General features: G+C 42.1%; 1 protein-coding gene across 1 annotated transcript; it reads left to right on the forward strand.

The window, feature by feature from the left end:
* Nucleotides 1-231: 231 nt before the first annotated feature.
* On the forward strand, nucleotides 232-14774 carry LOC106575366 (extracellular matrix protein 1). The gene is made up of 8 exons (XM_014151857.2): nucleotides 232-538; nucleotides 1310-1375; nucleotides 1483-1811; nucleotides 2337-2524; nucleotides 11541-11826; nucleotides 12263-12471; nucleotides 13669-13756; nucleotides 13990-14774. The coding sequence occupies exons 1-8, from the start codon at nucleotides 478-480 to the stop codon at nucleotides 14176-14178; spliced, it is 1416 nt and encodes a 471-aa protein (XP_014007332.2). The 5' UTR covers nucleotides 232-477; the 3' UTR covers nucleotides 14179-14774.
* The last annotated feature ends 10064 nt before the right edge of the window (nucleotides 14775-24838 follow it).

Below are 24838 nucleotides of genomic sequence, written 5' to 3' on the forward strand. Positions count from 1 at the left end.
CCCTTGCATTCGATATTACAAATACAGAGAGGCGCTGCTTCGCACGATCAGTTGCTTTCCGTAGTGTGATATTTTCAACCTCTTGCGAAATGACAAATATTTATTTTGTTATTGGTCAATTTTGGGGGGGGGGGGAGACTGGCTTCCATCCATGAATACATAGCACTGCTGACTAATGGTGGGAAAATATCCTCCTTCTTTTTCCTCCAATCACAAAACAACCATACATGTATTTATGCTCTCTCACAGCTCTTACACACTCATTCTCTGTTTCATACCACTCCAAAAGGACATAACGGTTTGAAAAGAAGGGACTCCAGCTGTCATTTGTCGAGTAGTTTCCTGTACTTGGCGTGGCTTTGGAACAACTTTGCTAAACACAGGGAAAGAGAGTGGGGGGTGAAAGAGGGCAAAACAGAGGGAGTTGAAACAGTCCAGTGAAAGAGGACAAGGATAACTCCCGTGTCAGTACTCAAAATGGGTTGGTCTTGGGCTCTAGCCTGCTGGTGTGCATTAGTGCTGGTGTGCGCGTCTGAAGGTTTGTACCCTACAAGATTTTTGCATGTAGTCATCAGTTCTTTCTGTCGTTGTTTTATGTCCTGGTATGTGTTTATGGCTCCCCTTCTGTTTGTGCATGGTCTGTTAGAAGTGCACAGAAGAGGCCATTTTTATGCCCTATCAAGATCATGAAGAAAAACATTTGTTGGACGTGATACATTCTATTCCACCAGTTTAGCGTGGAACAACTTTGTCCAAGTCTACTAACAGCATAACTATTATTCTAGGTGTAACAAAAATCTAGACTAGAGAATTCACACCATGTTAATTAAAGGTGCAATATACAGAAGTCGCTCCGCAATTTCCTGCTTGATAAAATTCAAATAGTTAGCCTAATTTCAGTTTGTGACAAAACAAGCAATGTATAGTGTAGAGAATCATTGTACCATCTAAACCGCTATGTAATACATTTTCAATAACCAAAAATATTTGTATTTTCAGCTGTTTGAAGCTGGTAAACAAAACCAGAAGCAAAAATGTAACTTAAGAAATGGGAATCATAGAAATAGTACACATAGAACAGATCTTCCGCTTTATAGACTTGCTTTCAATGAGAATAACAGATCTATAAGTCACATTTCTATGTGAATTGGGTCACCCAAAAAGTTACATATTAGCTTTAAGTATTCTGATTTCCAAAAATCTAGGTGGTAGACAACAGTACTGACATCACATGGTCAGAGTGCTATGGCTTATTTATTAACTAGTATGTGTGGGCGTGTGTGTTTACATTCTCTCATCCCTTCCACAGATAACAGATCCCTTCCTGACATGTTACAGAGAGTGGCCTCCTTTGACATAGAGGATTTCCTGCAAAGTTAGTGTGACATGTATTGTATATATACGTGTGTGTGTGACTGTGTGTGTGTGACTGTGTGTGTGTTTCAATGCCCTCACAGTGCTGTGCGTATATCTGTCTTCCAGACATGACCCAGAGGGAGATCACCCCGCACCTGAACACAGACTTTAGACCTGGAGTTCGGACAATGGCTGGGCCTCGTTCGTTTGGGGATTCCCACCCCGGTTTCCTCTTCCCCCCTGGCCGGCCGTCCCCTAAGAACCTCCAGGCCATCTGTCTCCATAGCAGCCATCGTCCCCGGTACCCTTCCTACTCCCTCCCCCGGGACGGCAGAGGCCACTTTCGTCATCGAGCTGAAGCAGTCAACCGGGTAGAGTCCTGGTACAGCGCATGTTGCCATGGGAACGGGACACAGCAGGTCCAGGAAGTGACGCTGTGCTGCGTTACACAGGCGGTGAGTGTTTCTGTGGCAACATTGGATTCTGTCCTGTTCCATTCTGTCCTTTCGTGTTGTGTTCAGTTCTGTTTAGGTCCATTCACTCCTAGTGTACCAACAGAACCACCTTCTATGTGCACAGATGCAGTAGTGATGAGGACAGAGGATGTCTAGGGAAGATGAGACAGTAGTAGTGATGAGGACAGAGGATGTCCAGGGAAGATGAGACAGTAGTAGTGATGAGGACAGAGGATGTCCAGGGAAGATGAGACAGTAGTAGTGATGAGGACAAAGGATGTCTAGGGAAGATGAGACAGTAGTAGTGATGAGGACAGAGGATGTCCAGGGAAGATGAGACTCAGTAGAAGGAAAGCCCATACAGACACAACAGATCAGCCTTGGAGTCTATATGTATAGCTGTGTAGCTGTGTAGAAGGGAAGGTGTTTATGAGTCAGGCCCACTAAAGCTGTACCTTCACCATTTTAGGACTTCTTTTACCTCTATTTTTCATCTGTGAATTGATGTTTGTATGTCACTTACAGTGGGAACAGACCCTGTCCACATTCTGTACTGTTGAGTTCTCATTGAAGACAAACCACCACCACTGCTGCCTGAAAGAGGGCGGGGCCAGACTGAGCTGTTTCGATAGGGAAAACCCAAACGCAACCTACCTGCCGACCACCCCCATACCTGAACCTGGCTTCACCTTTAACCCCAACACATGTCACAAGTAAGGGAGGGAGAGTTTTACTTTAGTTTTAGGGCAGGGCTGTTATGGTGACGGTATTACCGCCACACTGGTGGTAACGAGTCATGACCGTCATGAGAGCCCATGAGCTCATGTTGCGCAACAGTTCTATAGGCTTTTCAATTGCAGGATTTTTTGGGGCCTCTATTAAAAGAGGATCCCATCAGCTTTCTATAGGCTAAGCCTACTATATTTATTTCTCAACTTTCCTAATAGTAAGCACATTGCTTCGCTTTACAACAGGAGTATAGCCTGCGTGGCTGCATGAATATTAACCATGGGAAATGCGCCGTCCATTTGCTATTTAAGTGTATTTACATCAAATCAAACTATATTTGTCACATGCGCCGAATACAACAAGTGTAGACTTTACCATGAAATGCTTACTTACAAGACCTTAACCAACAGTGCAGTTCAAGAAGAGTTAAGAAAATTTACCAAGTAGACTAAAATAAAAAGTAATAATAAAAGATAACACAACAAGAATAACAATAAAGAGGCTATATACAGGGGGCACCGGTACCGAGTCAGAGTGCGGGGGTACAGATTAGTTGAGGTAATTTGTACATGTACAGTTGAAGTCGGAAGTTTACATACACTTAGGTTGGAGTCATTAAAACTTGTTTTCAACCACTCCACAAATGGCTTGTTAACAGAGAACGGTTGATTGTCAAGGGCAATGAATTCCATTATCTTGGCTTTAATGGATTTCACTTTTGAGTTATCTTGCTGAAATGTTTACTTGTTGACTGCTCGATCCACACAGCATACATTGTGGTCTAGTTTAGGAATGCTGTGTTGCACATATAGCGCAAAATTTTACGTGGCGTCATTACGTCATGTACCTTCGTTCAAATCGAATCAAATGTATCATACACATGGTTAGCAGGTGTTAATGCAAGTGTAGCAAAGTGCTTGTGCTTCTAGTTCCGACCATGCAGTAATATCTAACAAGTAATATAACCTAACAATTTCACAACTACCTTGTACACACAAGTGTAAAGGAATGAATACGAATATGTACATAAAAATATATAAATGAGTGATGGCCGAACGGCATAGGCAAGATGCAGTAGATGGTATAGAGTACAGTATATACATATGAGATGAGCAATGCAGGGTATGAAAACATTATATGAAGTGACATTGTTTAAAGTGGCTAGTGATACATTACATCAAGATGGCAAGATGCAGTAGATGGTATAGCGTACAATATATACATATGAGATGAGCAATAGGTATGCACGCCAGCTTTGACATCGGTTTTGCAAATTTGGCGTTGAACTAGACATCGGCTGATACCGATGTTGGCATTTTTAGCTAATATCGTCCGATTCCGATATGTTCACGATATATCGAGCAGCCCTATTTAGTATATGTAAAGACAAGATTAAACTAGTCTAATGGGTGACAATATTATAATGTGTTAATGATGCCCAGTATGTGCAGTAAGGCAAGAAACAGCGCATGCTTTTTTTGTGCAACTTTTTCAAATCATAGTCGCGCACGTCATGTAGTCTAGCCCATAGGCCTATATGTTTTGACAAGATTTGTATCATAACTAACGTGGCCAAATAACTCCAAACGCAGCATGCACACCTAGAACCCCTGGGACACTGTAAGAGAGCACATAGCCTACAGACCTAGAACCCCTGGGACACGGTAAGAGAGCACATAGCCTACAGACCTAGAACCCCTGGGACACGGTAAGAGAGCACATAGTCTACAGACCTAGAACCCCTGGGACACGGTAAGAGAGCACATAGCCTACAGACCTAGAACCCCTGGGACACGGTAAGAGAGCACATAGCCTACAGACCTAGAACCCCTGGGACACGGTAAGAAGAGCACATACAGAGAGAGTCTACAGAGCGTAGTGAAACATGTGCTCTTATAAACCCAGTCATTGCAGAGTTGCGTGTGAAAACAGAGTTTTGACTGGCCACTATATAAAAGAGGATCACAGCTTTCTTGTGCTGATATATTTATGTCTAAATTCTTAAAATTAAGCACATGAATCTGCTTCACAACCGGTGTAGCCTAACTGGCATACATAGGCAGTGCGTGAGTTTCATATTTGGGGAAGATATTTTTCACCATAAAAATGCACCTTTTATAATAATGCATTACATGCATATAATGCTGTTTCTTATGTAAAATAGCCTACTATTGGAAATGTGATAGTAGATTGGATGGTCATAATTTAGGCTAATAATGCATGGCTGTGCGTGTGTAGCATAGAGCTTCCCAAACTGGGGTAAAAAAAACTTTTTTTCTTCCCATTTTCAAACAGTCGATTTATATTTTCCAACAGGGCTATACATTTCGGTGTTTTTTTTTCTCTCCTGAGTAGCCTCATTTCACTGCCAAAAATAGAAGTAAACCATCTATTGTTCAGCGAAATAACAACACAATGTCAAATACAGGTAGCCTAGTCAAATAATTAACATCCAATCACATTAAATTGCATCTAGGCGTAGACCAAAATAATCACACAGCCATTTTCCAAGCAAGCATATATGTCACAAAAACCCAAAACACAGCTAAATGAAGCACTAACCTTTGATGATCTTTATCAGATGACACTCCTAGGACATTATGTTATACAATACATGTATGTTTTGTTCAATCAAGTTCATATTTATATCCAAAAACAGCTTTTTACATTGGCGTGTGATGTTCAGAACATGTATTCCCACCAAAAATTTCCGGTGAATTTACAAAATTACTCATCATAAACGTTGACAAAATATATAAAAATGATTTTAAGAATTATAGATACAGAACTCCTTTATACAATCGCTATGTCAGATTTTAAAATAGCTTTTCGGCTAAAGCACATTTTTCTATATTCTGAGTACATAGCTCAGCCATCACGGCTAGCTATTTTGACACCCGCCAAGTTCGGGGCAAACTAAACTCAGAATCAGTATTAGAAATATTGTATTACCTTTGCTGATCTTCGTCAGAATGCACTCCCAGGACTGCTACTTCCACAAGAAATGTTGTTTTTGTTCCAAATAATCCATAGTTATGTCCATATACCTCCGTTTTGTTCGTGCGTTCAGGTCACTATCCAAAGGGTAACGCGCGAGCTCATTTCGAGACAAAAAAGTCAAAATGTTCCATTACCGTACTTAGAAGCATGTCAAACGCTGTTTAAAGGGAGTGCTCCTAACCGCAGCTTGTTACCTGTAAAAAAGACACCTGTCCACAGAAGCAATCAATCAATCAGATTCGAAACTCTCCACCATGGCCAAGACCAAAGTGCTCTCCAAGGATGTCAGGGACAAGATTGCAGACCTACAAAAGGCTGGAATGGGCTACAAGACCATCGCCAAGCAGCTTGGTGAGAAGGTGACAACATTTGGTGTGATTATTCGCAAATGGAAGAAACACAAAAGAACTGTCAATATCCCTCGGCCTGGGGCTCCATGCAAGATCTCACCTCGTGGGGTTGCAATGATCATGAGAACGGTGAGGAATCAGCCCAGAACAACATGGGAGGACCTTGACAATGATCTCAAAGCAGCTGGGACCATAGTCACCAAGAAAACAATTGGTAACACACTACGCCGTGAAGGACTGAAATCCTGCAGCGCCCGCAAGGTCCCCCTGCTCAAGAATTCATATACATGCCCGTCTGAAGTTTGCCAATGAACATCTGAATGATTCAGAGGACAACTGGTGAAAGTGTTGTGGTCAGATGAGACCAAAATGGAGCTCTTTGGCATCAACTCAACTCGCTGTGTTTGGAGGAGGAGGAATGCTGCCTATGACCCCAAGAACACCATCTCCACCATGCAAACATGGAGGTAGAAACATGATGCTTTGGGGGTGTTTTTCTGCTAAGGGGACAGGACAACTTCACCGCATCAAAGGGACGATGGACGGGGCCATGTACCATCAAATCTTGGGTGAGAACATCCTTCCCTCAGCCAGGGCATTGAAAATGGGTCGTGGATGGGTATTCCAGCATGATAATGACCCAAAACACACAGCCAAGGCAACAAAGGAGTGGCTCAAGAAGAAGCACATTAAGGTCCTGGAGTGGCCTTTTTATTTGTGCAAATATTCTCCGGTTCACATACATTTGATACTGCCACAAAATTGAGGCTATGATTTAGAAGTTGGAGCTCTATTCTGTCTGCATTAACAAGGACAACACACAGGTCTTTCCATCATTGTATGATTTTTTTGTGTGCAAATGAGCTCAAGCTTACGGACGATATCTAATGTGATATAGCGAAGCACCTGAGTGAGTTGGGTGCGCAATTGCGCAGGTACTTTCCCGAAACGGATGACACAAACAATTGGATTTGTTATCCCTTTCATGCCCTGCCTCCAGTTCACTTACCGTTATCTGAACATGAGAGCCTCATCGAAATTGCAACAAGCGGTTCTGTGAAAATTGAATTTAAATCAGAAGCCACTGCCAGATTTATGGATTGGGCTGCACTCAGATTATCCTGCCTTGGCACTGATGCCCTTTGCAACCACGTACCTATGTGAGAGTGGATTCTCAGCCCTCACTAGCATGAAAACTAAATACAGGCACAGACTGTGTGTGGAAAATGATTTAAGACTGAGACTCTCTCCAATGCAACCCAACATTGCAGAGTTATGTGCATCCTTTCAAGCACACTCTTCTCATTAACCTGTGGTGAGTTATTCACAATTTTCGATTAACAAATAAGGTTTATATGTAAGATGGTTAAATAAAGAGAAAAATTATTGATTATTATTATATTATTATTTGTGCCCTGGTGTTATAAGAGCTCTTTGTCAGTTCCCACGAGCCGGGTTGTGACAAAAACTCACACTCATTTAATAAATGTATCGTATGTGTGGCAGGCTTACGATGATGGCAAAAAACAACATTTGAGAGTGCGCTGACCCAGGTGCTAGAGGGGGTACACAGCTGGAGGTTGAATGTTTGAAGGTGTTAGTGTGACAATATATCTTCTGTCCCTCTCCTCGCCCCTGCCTGGGCTCGAACCAGGGACCCTCTGCACACATCGAGAACAGCCACCCTCGAAGCATCGTTACCCATCGCTCCACAAAAGCCACGGCCCTTGCAGAGCAAGGGGACCAATTACTTCAAGGTCTCAGAGCGAGTGACGTCACCGATTGAAACGCTATTAGCGCGCATCCCGCTAACTAGCTAGCCATTACACATCGATTACATTAGCAGTTGATGATATTCTTCAAGAAGACAAACCCCAAAGCAAATCAGGGGGAGGAAAATAGGTTTATTCAAAGAGAACAAATCATGGGGGGAGGTAGATATTCATTCTCCCCCTGTCCTCAGTGATGCTCCTACCGTGATCCTCTCATGTGGTTCTCTCCACAGAGCAAAGGGACAGCATGTAGTTTTATATCCGAGCCCTAGCCTGTGGTTGACCAATTAGAATTCCTTGCAATAAAACTAAGCCAATGGTCAAATCACAAGTATCCTATTTCAGGCTCACTGTATAGACAAATTGATTCCATTTCTCTGACCCATTGCTCATTAATTCCATATTACAGAAAAAAAACACTTTCCATTGATCGTTAGTGCTCTGTTGACTCTCGTCCTCTTGACCTCTTGTACTCTGCATTGTGTATTTATCTTCAACATATTCTTACAAAGGGGTACGGGACTATAAAACATTTGGGAACCTACTGGCTTAGAGTATGTCTAGGCTATATCAGATAGGCCTACATTTCTTCTTTCTTTGAATGTGAAAAATGTGACCTTTTATAAACACATTTCATGCCATTCTACTACACTTTATATATGACTGGAGACATTAGCAGAATCTTTTTTTAATAGGACAAATTAAAGGGTAGCCTATTCTGCTGACAGTGACAGAAATATCAATTAAAAACGACATTGTCCATGTAATAGGCCTATGAGAAGGGGAGACATAAATAGAATATGACGTCCATCTAAACTGGAGGAGGAAATTATTGTCCAAAAACAAACTTTAAAGTAGTACTGAAAAATTGTGAATATGCGCAATGTGCACTCACCAAGGATATTGCTGTTGCTCTCGGCTGGTTCCAATAAAATAGGCTTTACTGTTGTTCGCTCAACTAAATTGAGAATTTTGATAACTAAAAGACAGATTAGTCCTTTCATTGTCTTCTCTTTACAGCGATAACCATTTGCTTTCCAAACTACGTTTTCCCACAATTGTATTTTGAAATACTGCGATATGCCTGGCTTGGCCTCTACTTTTCACAGATAGTCGCAACTCAACAATAATCTGCCCAAATTGCGCGTTGCCTTTCCTACCGACTGTAGGCAAGTCTATTTAAAACAATCCACAACAAAATAAATATCCTCTGTGGCCAAATCATGCTTTAGTAGCCTATTTTGAGTGATTTAATTTATTTCTGTATAGACAGGAGTATGCTATTTAGGCTATATAATTTTGGCAATTTCATTCAATTTACTTTAGGAAAAGCTTCTCCTAGCCTTATGGATGCGCCGCCTATGCTTGCATTTTAAAAACATACAGTAACTGCACATAACCTCCATTCGCTATTCACTATTGAAGTGCAGGCTACGGATGACATGTATTTTGTTTTGTGGACCATTCTAATCAAAAGTAATTTCACACATATTGGTAGGCAATATGTAAACCCCAGATTAAGTTGAGAATAGTCTGATGGGTGAGAATATGATCAAGTGCTTGTCAAATTGTGAATGAGAGACTGATGAAGTGTGTGCAGCCTGTGGAAGAAACAGAGCAGAGCACATAACTTTCATGCGTTTGTTTATTCAAATCATCATTAGTCACATCATGCAGCCTTAGAATGTATTAAACATCAAAACATATAGCCAGTCAAAAGTTTGGACACACCTACTCATTCCAGGGTCTTTCTTTTTTATTTTACTATTTTCTACATTGTAGAATAATAGTGAAAAAAATCTAAATTATGAAATAACACATATGGAATCATGTAGTAACCAAAAAAGTGTTAAACAAATCAAAATATATTTTATATTTGAGATTCTTCGAAGTAGCCACCTTTTGCCTTGATGACAGCTTTGCACACTCTTGGCATTCTCTCAACTAGCTTCATGAGGAATGCTTTTACAACAGTCTTAAAGGAGTTCCCACATATGCTGAGCACTTATTGGCTGCTTTTCCTTCACTCTGTGGTCCAACTCATCTCAAACCATGTCAGTTGGGTTGAGGTTGGCTGATTGTGGGGGCCAGGTCATCTGATGCAGCACTCCATCACTCTCCTTCTTGGTCAAATAGCCCTTACACAGCCTGGAGGTGTGTTTTGGGTCATTGTCCTGTACGCCATCCAGGTGGGATGGCGTATCGCTGCAGAATGCTATGGTAGCCATGCTGGTTAAGTGTGCCTTGAATTCTAAAACAAATCACTGACAGTGTCACCAGCAAAGCACCCCCACACCGTCACACCACATTCTCCATGCTTCACGGTAGGAACCACAAATGCAGAGATAATCCGTTCACTTACTCTGTGTCTCACAACGACACGCCGGTTGGAACCAAAAATCTCAAATTTGGACTCATCAGACCAAAGGATAGATTTCCACCGGTCTAATGTCCATTTTTTGTGTTTCTTCGCCCATCAAGTCTCTTCTTCTTATTGGTGCCCTTTAGTAGTGGTTTCTTTGCAGCAATTCGACCATGAAGACCTGATTCACGCAGTCTCCTCTGAACAGTTGATGTTGAGATGTGTCTGTTACTTGAACTCTGTGAAGCATTTATTTGGCCTGCAATTTTTGAGGCTGGTAACTCTAATGAACATATCTTCTGCAGCAGAGGTAACTCTGGGTCTTCCTTTCCTGTGGCGGTCCTCATGAGAGCCAGTTTCATCATAGCGCTTGATGGCTTTTGCGACTGCACTTGAAGAAACTTTCAAAGTTCTTGAAATTTTCCAGATAGACAGACCTTCATGTCTTAAAGTAATGATGGACTGTCATTTCTCTTTGCTTATTTGAGCTGTTCTTGTCATAATATGGACTTGGTCTTTTACAAAATATGGCTATCTTCTGTATACCAACCCTACCTTGTCACAACACAACTGATTGGCTCAAACGCATTAAGAAGGAAAGAAATTCCATATATTAACAAGGCACACCTGTTAATTTAAATGCATTCCAGATGACAACCTCATGAAGCTGGTTGAGAGAATGCTAAGAATGTGCAAAGCTGTCATCAAGGCAAAGGGTGGCTACTTTGAAGAATCTCAAATATATTTTGATTTGCTTAACACGTTTTTGGTTACTGCATGATGCCATATGTGTTATTTCATAGTTTTGATGTCTTCACTATTATTCTATAATGTAGAAAATAGTAAAAATAAAGAAAAACCCTTGAATGAGTAGGTGTGTCCAAACTTTTGACTGGTACTGTATATCACAACTAAAGTTGCATTAACAACAAAACATTAAGCATACAGGAGGACCTGTTTCTTTGTTAACCGCTCAACACAGAATAGCAGCATGTGTTCATTCCCTCGTAAATCATTTGGAGAAAATATCCTTTCTATTTTATTCAGCTATGTTCATTTGTATTCTTCATAATATAAAACAATGCCACAGAATTCTAAGAAAAGATTTTCTGCTAAATGAACTAGTGTAGCCCACAGCCATATGGCATAGCCAGATCAGGACCTAACATAAGGACAACTCAAAGTATGCTATTCTGTTAATCTGAAAGAGACTACATTTTCGTCATATCATGTTTCTTTAAACCTGTCTAAAATAAATCCTGGATTTATTGTGATGGTGTAGGCTATATTAAATGGATTTATTAGACTTCTTAAAATGTAGATGTTCCAAAGGTCTGCATCAGTGGCTTGTAGGCTATGTGTGGAAGCCAGGAGATGCTAAACGTGTTAATGTTAATTAACTTCAATTACCATGAGACTGGCAGTCATTTGCATGACAATCACAGGCTGACAAAATGTCATGACCGCCACAGCCCTGGCAACTAATGACTACATGTATTGTGTCCTTTCCTCCCAGGTCCCAGCCTGGTCCATGTGCTGTCAGAGGGGAGGTGCACAAGGAGAGCCCCCAAGCTACTCCCAGAGACTCTGACATCAGCTTCCCCCCTGGACGCCCCACTTCCGACAACATTGAATTGCTCTGCTGCCTACACAACCACCGACCCCTCTCCTCCACCAAGTGCCTGCCACGTACAGGCTTTGGCTGCCTGGACCACCAATCAAAGGCCATGAACCGGCTGGAGAGAGGATTCAAACACTGTTGTAAGGGACAGGAGGACGTGCTGCCCTGTGCTGAGGGAAAGGTAAGGAGCATGGTGTGTGTGTGTGTGTGTGTGTGTGTGTGTGTGTGTGTGTGTGTGTGTGTGTGTGTGTGTGTGTGTGTGTGTGTGTGTGTGTGTGTGTGTGTGTGTGTGTGTGTGTGTGTGTGTGTGTGTGTGTGTGTGTGTGTGTGCGTGTTATGGCCTGCCTACCTGCACTTGTCAATGTGGGAAAAATAAGGATCCCATTCATACCTACACTGAAGAAGGCTGATAAACCGAAACATCTGTATAAACTATCCTCTACAGTGAACAATAATACATAGTTTTTTTAGGTATCTTTTTGTGTGCAGATCTATACATGGTTTTGCAGGCATTAAGGTTCTCCCCTGGCATTCAGAGTGCAGAACAAGCTTAGATGTACAGTTCGAGTGTTGATCAATTCAAGTGTTTACAGTACATCTCTCCACCTCTCTCTTAGTGGCGTAAGGTGCTTGACAGGTTCTGTGAGGAAGAGCAGAAGGGGAGGGGTCACAACACCTCCTGTTGTGATGTGGGAGAAGGTGAGAAGAGGTACACCTGTTTCTCCTCCCGCGCCCCTCATTCAGACTATGACCAAAAGCTTGACTCTGCCGCACCTCAGACCCACAACCTCGGACACATCTGTGAAACATACAAGATCATCAAGAAGTAAGGGTTTGTTTAGGATTAGTGTGTGTGTGTGTGTGTGTGTGTGTGTGTGTGTGTGTGTGTGTGTGTGTGTGTGTGTGTGTGTGTGTGTGTGTGTGTGTGTGTGTGTGTGTTTTTAATTTGACCTTTTTCCTCCTCAGTCACATTTTTATGCTGCCCAACCTGATTGTTTATCTTTCTGGGTGACAGAACCAGAACTTTCAGAAAGGGTACATTTCACTGTAGTTGATGGTGACTGTAGCTAGGATTCGATCCAGTTGGTGACAGATTTTAAATATTGCCATTTTCCCACCAGTGGTATGTTTTCACCAAACTGAGTTGTTGCTGATTTTTGTAGTGCACACAAAAGGTACTTTTCCCTTAACATGTCATGTACCGAATACAAATCTGAAGTTCACTGTGTCTCCATCATATTTCCAACTCTACCGATAGATTTGTCACAAAAACGGTTGTTATAAATAGTATATGTGCCCACTCTGGTCTTGGCACATGCGCTCTAGCAAACGGATACAGTGCGGGTAGGCTAGTCTAGATGATGATATTATTATGGATAACAGTGAGAATATATATATTTTTCAAACGGCAGCCAAGCATCGATCATCATGTCACCAGAATAAAACCCTCGATATTTACTGGAAAGGAGCATCACTGTGCATCTTCACCACCCTGTGAAGTTCATCATTTATTTAATCTGTAGCCTAATAAACTGCATAGTTTCCTGTGTCGTAGTGGAAGGACCACACACCATATTATCGAGTGACTGCAAGTTTACATTGATATGATGGTTATTATATCAATACTTGCGCATAAAGGCATTTCCACCGCCATTTCTCACATAACTAATTTTACAGACGAAAAGATCCCACCATGTCAAGCGAACAAATTATCTGTCAGTATTTATACAATTTTACGAACAATTCCTGTTTCCATTACAGTTGTTGTGGTTTTGTTTTATATGGTATGAGCTTACTCGCATAAAAACTGTGGATGGAAACGTGGTTAATGACATTAAAATTCCAGATTTGCATTGTATCAAAGACCAGTATAGAATAACTTTCACAAGTATCTTATTACAGCAGCTAGTTTGATCCAAGCACATTTGTACATATCTGTCTAACAAAGCCCTTTGACTGATTTGATTATCGAGTAAAACAAAGATGTAGTATACTGAGATAATCTTGCAATCTGGTCTCTCAGGTTCCCTTTGGCTCTTCCTGTCCAGAACTTAGTGGTCCAATGCTGCCCCCTGCCAGCAGACCAGAGAACTGCATGTGTTCAGATACAGGTGAGTTCGACACTTAATAATGCAGGTTCACTCAGACAACCCCATATCTCATATTAACCAGGTTGTCCCATTGGGATAAAATGAACATGATTGGCCATCAAGTGTCTACAGGATCTTAGACTGCGAGTTAAGTTAGTTATAAACAATTTTATTTTTATATTGTGGCTCTTTGCATATTGCAGGCTTTTTGATATTGTTGTTTTCATAATTTCTCTCTTTGACTGTGAACCCAGCTATTGATGCTGTCGCAGAGACGCTGTCTTGAGGGGAAGCCCTCCTCTTCCGCTGTCTTGCAGAAGTCCTGCCCTTCCTCCTCCTTCTCCCAGGACTCCTCTATGTGCCTCTCCAGACTGCTCATGAATGCCATCACCAAGGCAACCAAGTCCCCACACCTTAGAAAGAGGAAATTCCTCCTCACCTGATTTTGTTTTTACTCTGATGGCAGTGGGCCAATCCGAATTGGCGGTCAGGGGATTTCTGCAGTAGTCACTAGATGACCATGAAAGGATAGAATTTGCTAATACAGAAGAACTGTTGAGCAAGTGCATGATTTAGTCAAACAGGGGATAGGGTGTGGGTAAGAGTAAGCAGAATTTATAGTTAGAAAGTGCCATTTATTCCATATTCTCTAGCATGGCCAGATGACAACCAATTAATGTATGGTATCCAAGTGCACATAATATTTCAGTATTACTGTCAGTGTCTGTCATTAAGAGGGTGTTATAATGATAGAACACAGAGAGCTGATACGAATATAAAAAATAAGTGGTAATTCAAATGGTGATTTGTTTTGAAAAGCAGATATGTTTCAGATTTGTTAGTTGTATTTTTCATATAGTTCCAGAACTGCTAGTCCAGTTGTCCTGTTCTATTTCTAACGTTTGAAATAAATCTTTCTAGAATATGTCTTAATCATTTTGGAGTGAAGCACTGCCAGTTATTGTAATTTGTCGTTATCTGACACATGAACAACATTGAAATTATTATTTGAATAAACTGAAATGTTGATGGAAGTGGACCTTATGTTATAGTGACTGTGTGACTAAGTTAGTGTAGTAGAACTTGCATTAATAGAGACAGACAGGGTCCTCACTAGCTGTCACAGCCACAGAGTTTAGCCCAAAGCCTGGCAGATGGCGACATTGAGTCGTTTCATCTTACCGTCCAAAGGCATTGTATGAAGCCGGTTATATACACTTGTATCCTTAGTGGACCGGTTATTACATGAAACATTCTCCATTCAGGCTGCAAAGGCATCGATTTCCTCCGTAATTTGATTTAATGGCGAGAAGGCAGAAGAAGAAAAAAATCGGGGAACTGAGTGTTTCATAAAGAAAGCAATTTTCCACCACCATGCTAGAGTGGCTAAGAATGTTAGTCCCAGATGTTGCATATTGCGTTCAGCCAATCAGGTTGCAGAAGTCTGTGTACCTTACCCCAGTGACGCTGGGTCAGGACAGGAGAGTCTTCACCTTTCTAAGCCTGTTATCGTACAGGCTCTTATCAGCTTGACTACAGTGTTTGTTACAGTTGATCTTTCCTTGGTACTGTAGTAGCTAGCCAGTTTGAGTCAGGTCATGAGAATAGACAGGTCTGTTTCGGTCCCACAATAACAAGCCTGATTGCTTTATGGGAATCTAAGTCTGAATACAGGACTGCGAACTAAGGCAATGAACACACACATACAAATGTTACAGGGTGTTCTCACTATATACAGTACCAGTCAAAAGTTTGGACACACCTACTCATTGAAGGGTTTTTCTTTATTTTGACTCTTTCTACATTGTAGAATAATAGTGAAGACATCAAAACTATGAAATAAGACACTATGAAATAATGTAGTAACCAACAAAGTGTTAAACAAATCAAAATATATTTTATATTTGAGATTCTTCAAGTAGCCACCCTTTGCCTTGATGACAGCTTTGCACACTCTTGGCATTCTCTCAACCAGCTTCATGAGGAATGCTTTTACAGCAGTCTTGAAGGAGTTCCCACATATGCTGAGCACTTGTTGACTGCTTTTCCTTCACTCTGTGGTCCAAATCATCCCAAACCATCTCAAATGGGTTGAGGTTGGCTGATTGTGGAGGCCAGGTCATCTGATGCAGCACTCTATCACTCTCCTTCTAGCCCTTACACAGCCTGGAGGTGTGTTTTGGGTCATTGTCCTGTTGAAAAACAAATGATAGTCCCACTAAGCACAAACCAGATGGGATGGCGTATCGCTGCAGAATGCTGTGGTAGTCATACTTGTTAACTGTGCCTTGATTTCTAAATAAAACACAGACAGTGTCACCAGCAAAGCACCATCACACCTCATCATCCATGCTTCACGGTGGGAACTACACATGCAGAGATGATCAGTTCACCTACTCTGCGTCTCACAAAGACACGCCGGTTGGAACCAAAAATCTCAAATTTGGACTCATCAGACCTAAGGACAGATTTCCGCTGGTCTAATGTCCTTTGCTAATTTTTCTTGGCCCAAGCAAGTCTCTTCTTCTTATTGGTGTCCTTTAGTAGTGGTTTCTTTGCAGCAATTCGACCATGAAGGCCTGATTCACGCAGTCTCCTCTGAACAGTTGATAGGCAAGATGGCGCCTGACAAATAGGGCAGTTCTGCTTCTAGCTCCCAAGCAACTTTGCAGTATTTTGCTTTTTGTGTGTTATTTCTTACATTATTAGCCCAGGAAATGTTTGTGTTATTACATACAGCTGGAAATAACTTTTGGATATCAGAGTGGCGGTAACTCACCAGCATTACCACCAGGAATACGACTTTCCCAAATTGGATCTTTTGTTCGTACCCCCAGGGCAATTTATCTGATTCCAGAGGCTGATCCAAAACACCGCCGGCGGAGAAGAGGTATTCGGAGTGGACTTCTAGTCCGACTCAGGAGGCGCACACACCATCCACTGCTTCCTAGTGTATTACTTGCTAATGTTCATTCTCTGGATAATAAATTAGATGAGCTCAGGTCGAGAATCTCCTTCCAGAGAGACATTAGGGATTGTAACATACTCTGTTTCACGGAAACATGGCTGTCTCGGGATATACTGTCTTTTTACATACAGCTAACTGTCTGTACGATGTATTGAGAACCCATCTCAATACATCGTACAGACAGGAATAAAGAACTCTCTGGGAAGAAGAAAGGCGGGGGTGTATGTTTCATGATTAACTACTCATGGTGTGATTATGATAACACACAAAAACTCAAGTCCTTTTGTTCACCCGACCTAGAATACCTCACAATCCAATTTTTCGTATTACCTCACAAGAGAATTCTTTGGTTATAGTCACAGCCGTTTATATTCCCCCTCAAGCCAATACCGCGATGGCCCTCAAAGAACTTCACTGAACTTTATGCGAACTGGAAACTATATATCCTGAGACCGCATTTATTATAGCTGAGGACTTTAACAAAGCAAATCTGAGGAAAGATCTGTGGTGATAAATCATCAGGAGTCATCTGCGAGGGCTGCAAGGTGAGATTGCAGCACTACACACCTAATTTCACTCTGACCAAGCAGACATAACAAACCGTGTGGTCAGATGACTTATTTCCAGGGGTTCCATTGGTTATGTCAATGGTCCTCTCTCCACCTCAGGGTTTTTTCCAGAGTAGTTAGCTGCTGTGTGTGTCCTACTCCTGTTCCAGACCAAGTAACTGTCCTATAGACAGAGCCAGCCGCAACCGCTGCCAGAGCTGCCGACTGCAGAAGTGTGTGTGTCACGTCCTGACCAGTAAAAGGGGTTATTTGTCATTGTAGTTTGGTCAGGGCGTGGCAGGGGGTGTTTGTTTTGTGTGTTTCGGTGTTTTTGGTTTAGGTTCTATTTCTATGTTTAAATCTAGTTTTCTATTTCTATGTTGGGTTTTGGTAGGACCTCCAGTTAGAGGCAGCTGGTTGTCATTGCCTCTAATTTGAGGCCATATTTAATTGGGGTTTGTTTCACTTGTGTTTTGTGGGTGGTTGTTTTCTTCTATAGCCTGTGGTGCCTTACGGAACTGTTTTGTTAATTTTGTTAGTGGTTTCTTTAACCTCTTACATCTAGACGTTCCGCTAGCGGAACACCTGCTCCAATATCCAATGATAGGCGTGGCGCGAATTACAAATTCCTCAAAAATACAAAAACTTCAATTTTTCAAACATATGACTATTTCACAGCATTTTAAAGACAAGACTCTCCTTTATCTAACCACACTGTCCGATTTCAAAAAGGCTTTACAGCGAAAGCAAAACATTAGATTATGTCAGCAGAGTACCAAGCCAGAAATAATCAGACACCCATTTTTCAAGCTAGCATATAATGTCACAAAAACCCAGAAGACAGCTAAATGCAGCACTAACCTTTGATGATCTTCATCAGATGACACACCTAGGACATTATGTTATTCAATACATGCATGTTTTGTTCAATCAAGTTCATATTTATATCAAAAAACAGCTTTTTACATTAGCATGTGACGTTCAGAACTAGCATACCCCCCGCAAACTTCCGGGGAATTTGCTAACAATTTACTAAATTACTCACGATAAACGTTCACAAAAAGCATAACAATTATTTTAAGAATTATAGATACAGAACTCCTCTATGCACTCGATATGTCCGATTCTAAAATAGAATATTGCAAAATGTGATTTCACCAAAAAGCTAAGTACATAGCCCAGCCATCACGGGCTAGCTATTTAGACACCCGGCAAGTTTAGCCTTCACCAAAATCAGATTTACTATTATAAAAGTTTGATTACCTTTTGTTGTCTTCGTCAGAATGCACTCCCAGGACTGCTACTTCAATAACAAATGTTGGTTTGGTCCAAAATAATCCATCGTTATATCCGAATAGCGGCGTTTTGTTCGTGCGTCCCAGACACTATCCGAAATGGTAAATCAGGGTCGTGCGCATGGCGCAATTCGTGACAAAAAAATTCTAAATATTCCATTACCGTACTTCGAAGCATGTCAACCGCTGTTTAAAATCAATTTTTATGCAATTTATCTCGTAAAAAAGCGATAATATTCCGACCGGGAATCTCCTTTTCGGCAAACAGAGGAAAAATCACAAAGACGGGGGCGGCCAGGGCATGCGCCTAAGCCCACAGTCCCTTGATCGGCCACTTGAGAAAGGCGATAATGTGTTTCAGCCTGGGGCTGGGATGACGACATTCAGGTTTTTCCCGGGCTCTGAGCACCCATGGAAGACGTAGGAAGTGTCACGTTAGAGCAGAGATCCTTTGTAAAAGATAGAGATGGCAAAGAATTTCAAGAAATGGTCAGACAGGCCACTTCCTGTAAAGGAATCTCTCAGGTTTTGACCTGCCATTTGAGTTCTGTTATACTCACAGACACCATTCAAACAGTTTTAGAAACTTTGGAGTGTTTTCTATCCAAAGCCAATAATTATATGCATATTCTAGTTACTGGGCAGGAGTAGTAACCAGATTAAATCGGGTACGTTTTTTATCCAGCCGTAAAAATACTGCCCCCTAGCCATAACAGGTTAAATAAATTAAGAAGATGAGCACTTTACCCGCTGCGCCTTGGTCCAATCCTTACGACGCCTATGACAGTGTGACCCAGGGCATGAGCCAGGATGGTGAGACACGCATGCACACCTAAAAAAAAAAGACAGTGGATCAGCGTCTACAGATCGTAAATTGTAATGCAGCAGACGACTCCTTTCTGGTCTTTAGTATGGGTGAATGGAATGTCCAAAACTTCAACATCAAACAATGAACACTGGGACAATATTTAAAATGCTGGGAATGATGAGAGATGGAATATGGAAAATGTATAAAGACATTAACGAAAGCTTTAACACCAGGTTTACATCCTTTACTTGGTGTAGAAAATATCAAGGATGAAGAGAATGTTTTTGTGATGATAGGATTGTGATTTTAGTTCTCTAATAAGATCATAGTGATTAGAGTACTTTGCCTCGTAACTAGCCACGCCCCAGGGAGCCCAGAGAGTGTGTCAGCATGATGAAAACTCACCCCCTTTTTTTTAAAGGAGTGGATCACCTTAATATTGCAGAAAGATTGTTGCTTCCAATGTAATTGTCTGCATCATTTCCAATAAATATACACTGCTAAAAAAATTAAGGGAACACTTAAACAACACAATGTAACTCTAAGTCAATCACACTTCTGTGAAATCAAACTGTCCACTTAGGAAGCAACACTGATTGACAATAAATTTCACATGCTGTTGTGCAAATGGAATAGACAACAGGTGGAATTTATAGACAATTAGCAAGACACCCCCAATAAAGGAGTGGTTCTGCAGGTGGTAACCACAGACCACTTCTCAGTTCCTATGCTTCCTGGCTGATGTTTTGGTCACTTTTGAATGCTGGCGGTGCTTTCACTCTAGTGGTAGCATGAGACGGAGTCTACAACCCACACAAGTGGCTCAGGTAGTGCAGCTCATCCAGGATGGCACATCAATGCGAGCTGTGGCAGAAAGGTATGCTGTGTCTGTCAGCGTAGTGTCCAGAGCATGGAGGCGCTACCAGGAGACAGGCCAGTACATCAGGAGACGTGGAGGAGGCCGTAGGAGGGCAACAACCCAGCAGCAGGACCGCTACCTCCGCCTTTGTGCAAGGAGGAGCAGGAGGAGCACTGCCAGAGCCCTGCAAAATGACCTCCAGCAGGCCACAAATGTGCATGTGTCTGCTCAAACGGTCAGAAACAGACTCCATGAGGGTGGTATGAGGGCCCGACGTCCACAGGTGGGGGTTGTGCTTACAGCCCAACACCGTGCAGGACGTTTGGCATTTGCCAGAGAACACCAAGATTGGCAAATTCGCCACTGGCGCCCTGTGCTCTTCACAGATGAAAGCAGGTTCACACTGAGCACGTGACAGACATAACAGAGTCTGGAGACACCGTGGAGAACGTTCTGCTGCCTGCAACATCCTCCAGCATGACCGGTTTGACGGTGGGTCAGTCATGGTGTGGGGTGGCATTTCTTTGGGGGGCCGCACAGCCCTCCATGTGCTCGCCAGAGGTAGCCTGACTGCCATTAGGTACCGAGATGAGATCCTCAGACCCCTTGTGAGACCATATGCTGGTGCGGTTGGCCCTGGGTTCCTCCTAATGCAAGACAATGCTAGACCTCATGTGGCTGGAGTGTGTCAGCAGTTCCTGAAAGAGGAAGGCATTGATGCTATGGACTGGCCCACCCGTTCCCCAGACCTGAATCCAATTGAGCACATCTGGGACATCATGTCTCGCTCCATCCACCAACGCCACATTGCACCACAGACTGTCCAGGAGTTGGTGGATGCTTTAGTCCAGGTCTGGGAGGAGATCCCTCAGGAGACCATCCGCCACCTCATCAGGAGCATGCCCAGGCGTTGTAGGGAGGTCATACAGGCACGTGGAGGCCACACACACCACTGATCCTCATTTTGACTTGTTTTAAGGACATTACATCAAAGTTGGATCAGCCTGTAGTGTGGTTTTCCACTTTAATTTTGAGTGTGACTCCAAATACAGACCTCCATGGGTTGATAAATTGGATTCCCATTGATTATTTTTGTGTGATTTTGTTGTCGGCACATTCAACTATGTAAAGAAAAAAGTATTTAATAAGATTATTTAATTCATTCAGATCTAGGATGTGTTATTTTAGTGTTCCCTTTATTTTTTTGAGCAGTATATTTTATTTCCAATAAATATATATATATATATATATATATATATATATATATATATATATATATATATATATATATATATATATATATATATATAACCATATACATACATATACACATATATACATACACATACCTATATAGACATATACTTTTTTTTAAATATACCTTTATTATTCCTGCAAACCCTACCACCCTTCCCCCAATTGGAGTAAACTATTAAACAATAACACTTTGGCTTCTACCTTCAATTTATACATCTTATACACATTTTACAGACACAATCTATTTTACAATAGTTATATTTTTTGTTTTTAGTCCTTCCTCTACTTCTGATGTCCATTCAGTTTGATTTCTATTTGTCACTGTGCTATTTCACAAAATTCCTGAACCTATATACATTTTACAGACCCAGTATGTTTTACATTGGTTATCTTGTTATTAGTCCCATCCTTCAACTCCATTCAACCCCTCCCATCTATCTCTCAACACCATCCATTTTGGATTTCTATTTGCCATATATTTTTCAACTGTGCTGTGATGCTTGACAAAAGTACTGAACCTTTCAATTCTCATAGCTTCTACAGATTGTAAATTAAAAATAAACATTTTTGCTAAAATAATTATTATATTATTGATTGATTGACTATCGCTTTTCAAATCACCCAGTATTGCTATCTGCAGCGTTACTTCTAGGCAAATGTTGCAATTCTTCAGCCATTCCTGGACCTGTGACCAAAAACGAGCTACATACGGACAATAACAAAATAAATGATCTAATGACTCTGCCTCCTCACAGCAAAATCTGCAGAGCTGGGAAGATTGTATCCCCCATATATATATAACATTCTATTGGTTGCAAGAATTTTGTATAGACATTTAAATTAAAAAAATGGGAAGTTTTGAATCCGGCGTTGTTTTCGGTATCAATTTATAAACCATGTGCCATGGAATGGGTACATCAAAAATCTCTACCCAACTATTTTGCAATTTATATGGCACAGCTGTCAGTTTTTTGGTCCTTAAATGAAATTGGTATATGTTTTTATTTATCACACTTTTCTTTAACCATTTATGTTCTTTAATACAAGTAAGTTCCTTACTTTTTCCCTCTTCTACTTGCCTCTTCCATTTTTGTGGTAATGCTGCAATTAGTTGGTGGTAATTTTGAGCAGACACTTCCATATGTCTGTGTTAGCTGCATGTGTGACATCACTACACCAGTCCTATTTATTATATCATTCACTAAAATCATACCTTTTTTTAAACATTTCTTCGAAAAATATGTTTTTTTATCAATTAGTATATTTGAATTTAACCACAACATTTGTTGTATTATTTGTTCTGTCTTTTCAGGTGGATTAAACTGAAATTGCAACCAACTTTCTAAGGCTTGTTGAAAAAATAACGATATTTTGGAGATTATTTCCTTTTCAAACAACTGAAAGTGAGCAGGTGTAATCTGAATAAAGGGAAAAAGGCCATTCTTGAACATAGGATGAGACATTCCTAACAATTTACTAGAGAACCAGTTTGGATTTAAGTGTAACTTTTGTATGACTGATGCCTTTAGTGAGAGGTCTAATGCTTTAATATTTAATAATTTTTGCCCTCCGAATTCATATTCGTTATATAAATAGTCCCTTTTAATTTTGTCTGGCTTGCCATTCCAAATAAAATTGAATCTTTTTTTGTTCATATAATTTAAAAAGCAGGTCACTAGGTGTACACAAAACCATAAGCAAATAGGTAAACTGTGATATGACTAAAGAGTTAATGAGGGTGATTTTTCCACAAATAGACAGGTATTTTCCTTTCCATGGTAGCAAGATCGTATCTATTTTTTGCTAACTATATATAAAAACGGTATATGCTGGGGCCCCCTCGATGTCCAGAGGGGGCGGAGGAACCTCCCGTACCTCCGACTGCTGGAGCGGACCAGTCACCACCGGCCTGAGGAGAGACACATGGAACGAGGGGTTAATATGATAATCAGGGGGATAGTTGTAACCTAGAACAAACCTCGTTCAATCTCCTCAGGACTTTAAATGGCCCCACAAACCACGGACCCAGTTTCCGGCAGGGCAGGTGAAGGGGCAGGTTTCGGGTCGAGAGCCAGACCCGATCCCCCGGTGCATAAACCGGGGCCTCACTGCGGTGGCTGTCGGCACTCGCCTTTTGGCGCCTGATGGCTCGTTGAAGACGTACATGGGCAGCGTTCCATGTCTCCTCCGAGTGCCCGAAACCATTCATCCACCGCAGGAGCCTCGATCTGGCTCTGATGCCATGGTGCCAGGACCAGCTGATACCCTAGCACACACTGAAACGGGGTAAGGTTAGTGGAAGAGTGTCGTAGGGAATTTTGGGCCATCTCCGCCCAACGGATAAATGATGCCCACTCTCCCGGCCGGTCCTGGCAATAGGACCGTAGAAACCTACCCACCTCTTGGTTGACTCTTTCCACCTGCCCGTTACTCTCGGGGTGGAACCCTGAGGTAAGACTGACCGAGACCCCCAGGCGTTCCATAAACGCCCTCCAGACTCTAGACGTAAATTGGGGACTCAGAGACTATATCCTCAGGCACCCCGTAGTGCCGGAATACATGGGTGAAAAGGGCCTCCGCAGTCTGTAGGGCCGTAGGGAGACCGGGCAAAGGAAGGAGACGGCAGGACTTAGAAAACCGATCCACAACGACCAGGATCGTAGTGTTACCCCGTGACGGGGGAAGATCCGTCACGAAATCCACCGATAGGTGTGACCATGGTCGTTGCGGAACGGGAAGGGGTTGTAATTTCCCTCTGGGCAGATGTCTAGGTGCCTTGCACTGTACGCATACTGAACAGGAGGAGACATAAACCCTCACGTCCTTGGCTAACGTGGGCCACCAGTACTTCCCCGTAAGGCAGCGCATCGTCCGACCTATACCAGGATGACCAGAGGAGGGTGATGTGTGGGCACAACAGATCAAACGATCGCGAACATCAAACGGCACGTACACGCGCCCAACGGGACACTGGGAGGGAGTGGGTTCTGCACGTGACGCCCGTTCGATGTCCGCGTCCACCTCCCATACCACCGGTGCCACCAGGCATGAGGCTGGAATTATGGGAGTGGGCTCTGTGGACCGCTCCTCTGTATCATACAGCCGGGACAGTGCGTCTGCCTTGACGTTCTGAGAACCTGGTTTGTAGGAAAGAGTGAAAACAAAGCGTGTGAAAAACATAGCCCACCTAGCCTGGCGAGGGTTCAGTCTCCTCGCTGCCCAAATATACTCCAGATTTCGGTGGTCAGTCCAAATGAGGAAAGGGTGTCTAGCCCCCTCAAGCCAATGTCTCCACGCTTTCAGAGCCCCGACAACAGCTAACAACTCCCTATCCCCCACGTCATAGTTTCGCTCCGCCGGGCTGAGCT

Source organism: Salmo salar, chromosome ssa02, assembly GCF_905237065.1.
Source record: "Salmo salar chromosome ssa02, Ssal_v3.1, whole genome shotgun sequence".
Taxonomy (NCBI): domain Eukaryota; kingdom Metazoa; phylum Chordata; class Actinopteri; order Salmoniformes; family Salmonidae; genus Salmo; species Salmo salar.

Bases quoted from the DNA above. Each gene is read 5' to 3' on its own strand.
- LOC106575366 (XM_014151857.2), top strand. From the start codon at position 478: ATGGGTTGGTCTTGGGCTCTAGCCTGCTGGTGTGCATTAGTGCTGGTG. The intron at 12,472-13,668 runs GTAAGGGTTTGT...CTGGTCTCTCAG, and splicing joins ACATACAAGATCATCAAGAA to GTTCCCTTTGGCTCTTCCTG. The intron at 13,757-13,989 runs GTGAGTTCGACA...CTGTGAACCCAG, and splicing joins CTGCATGTGTTCAGATACAG to CTATTGATGCTGTCGCAGAG.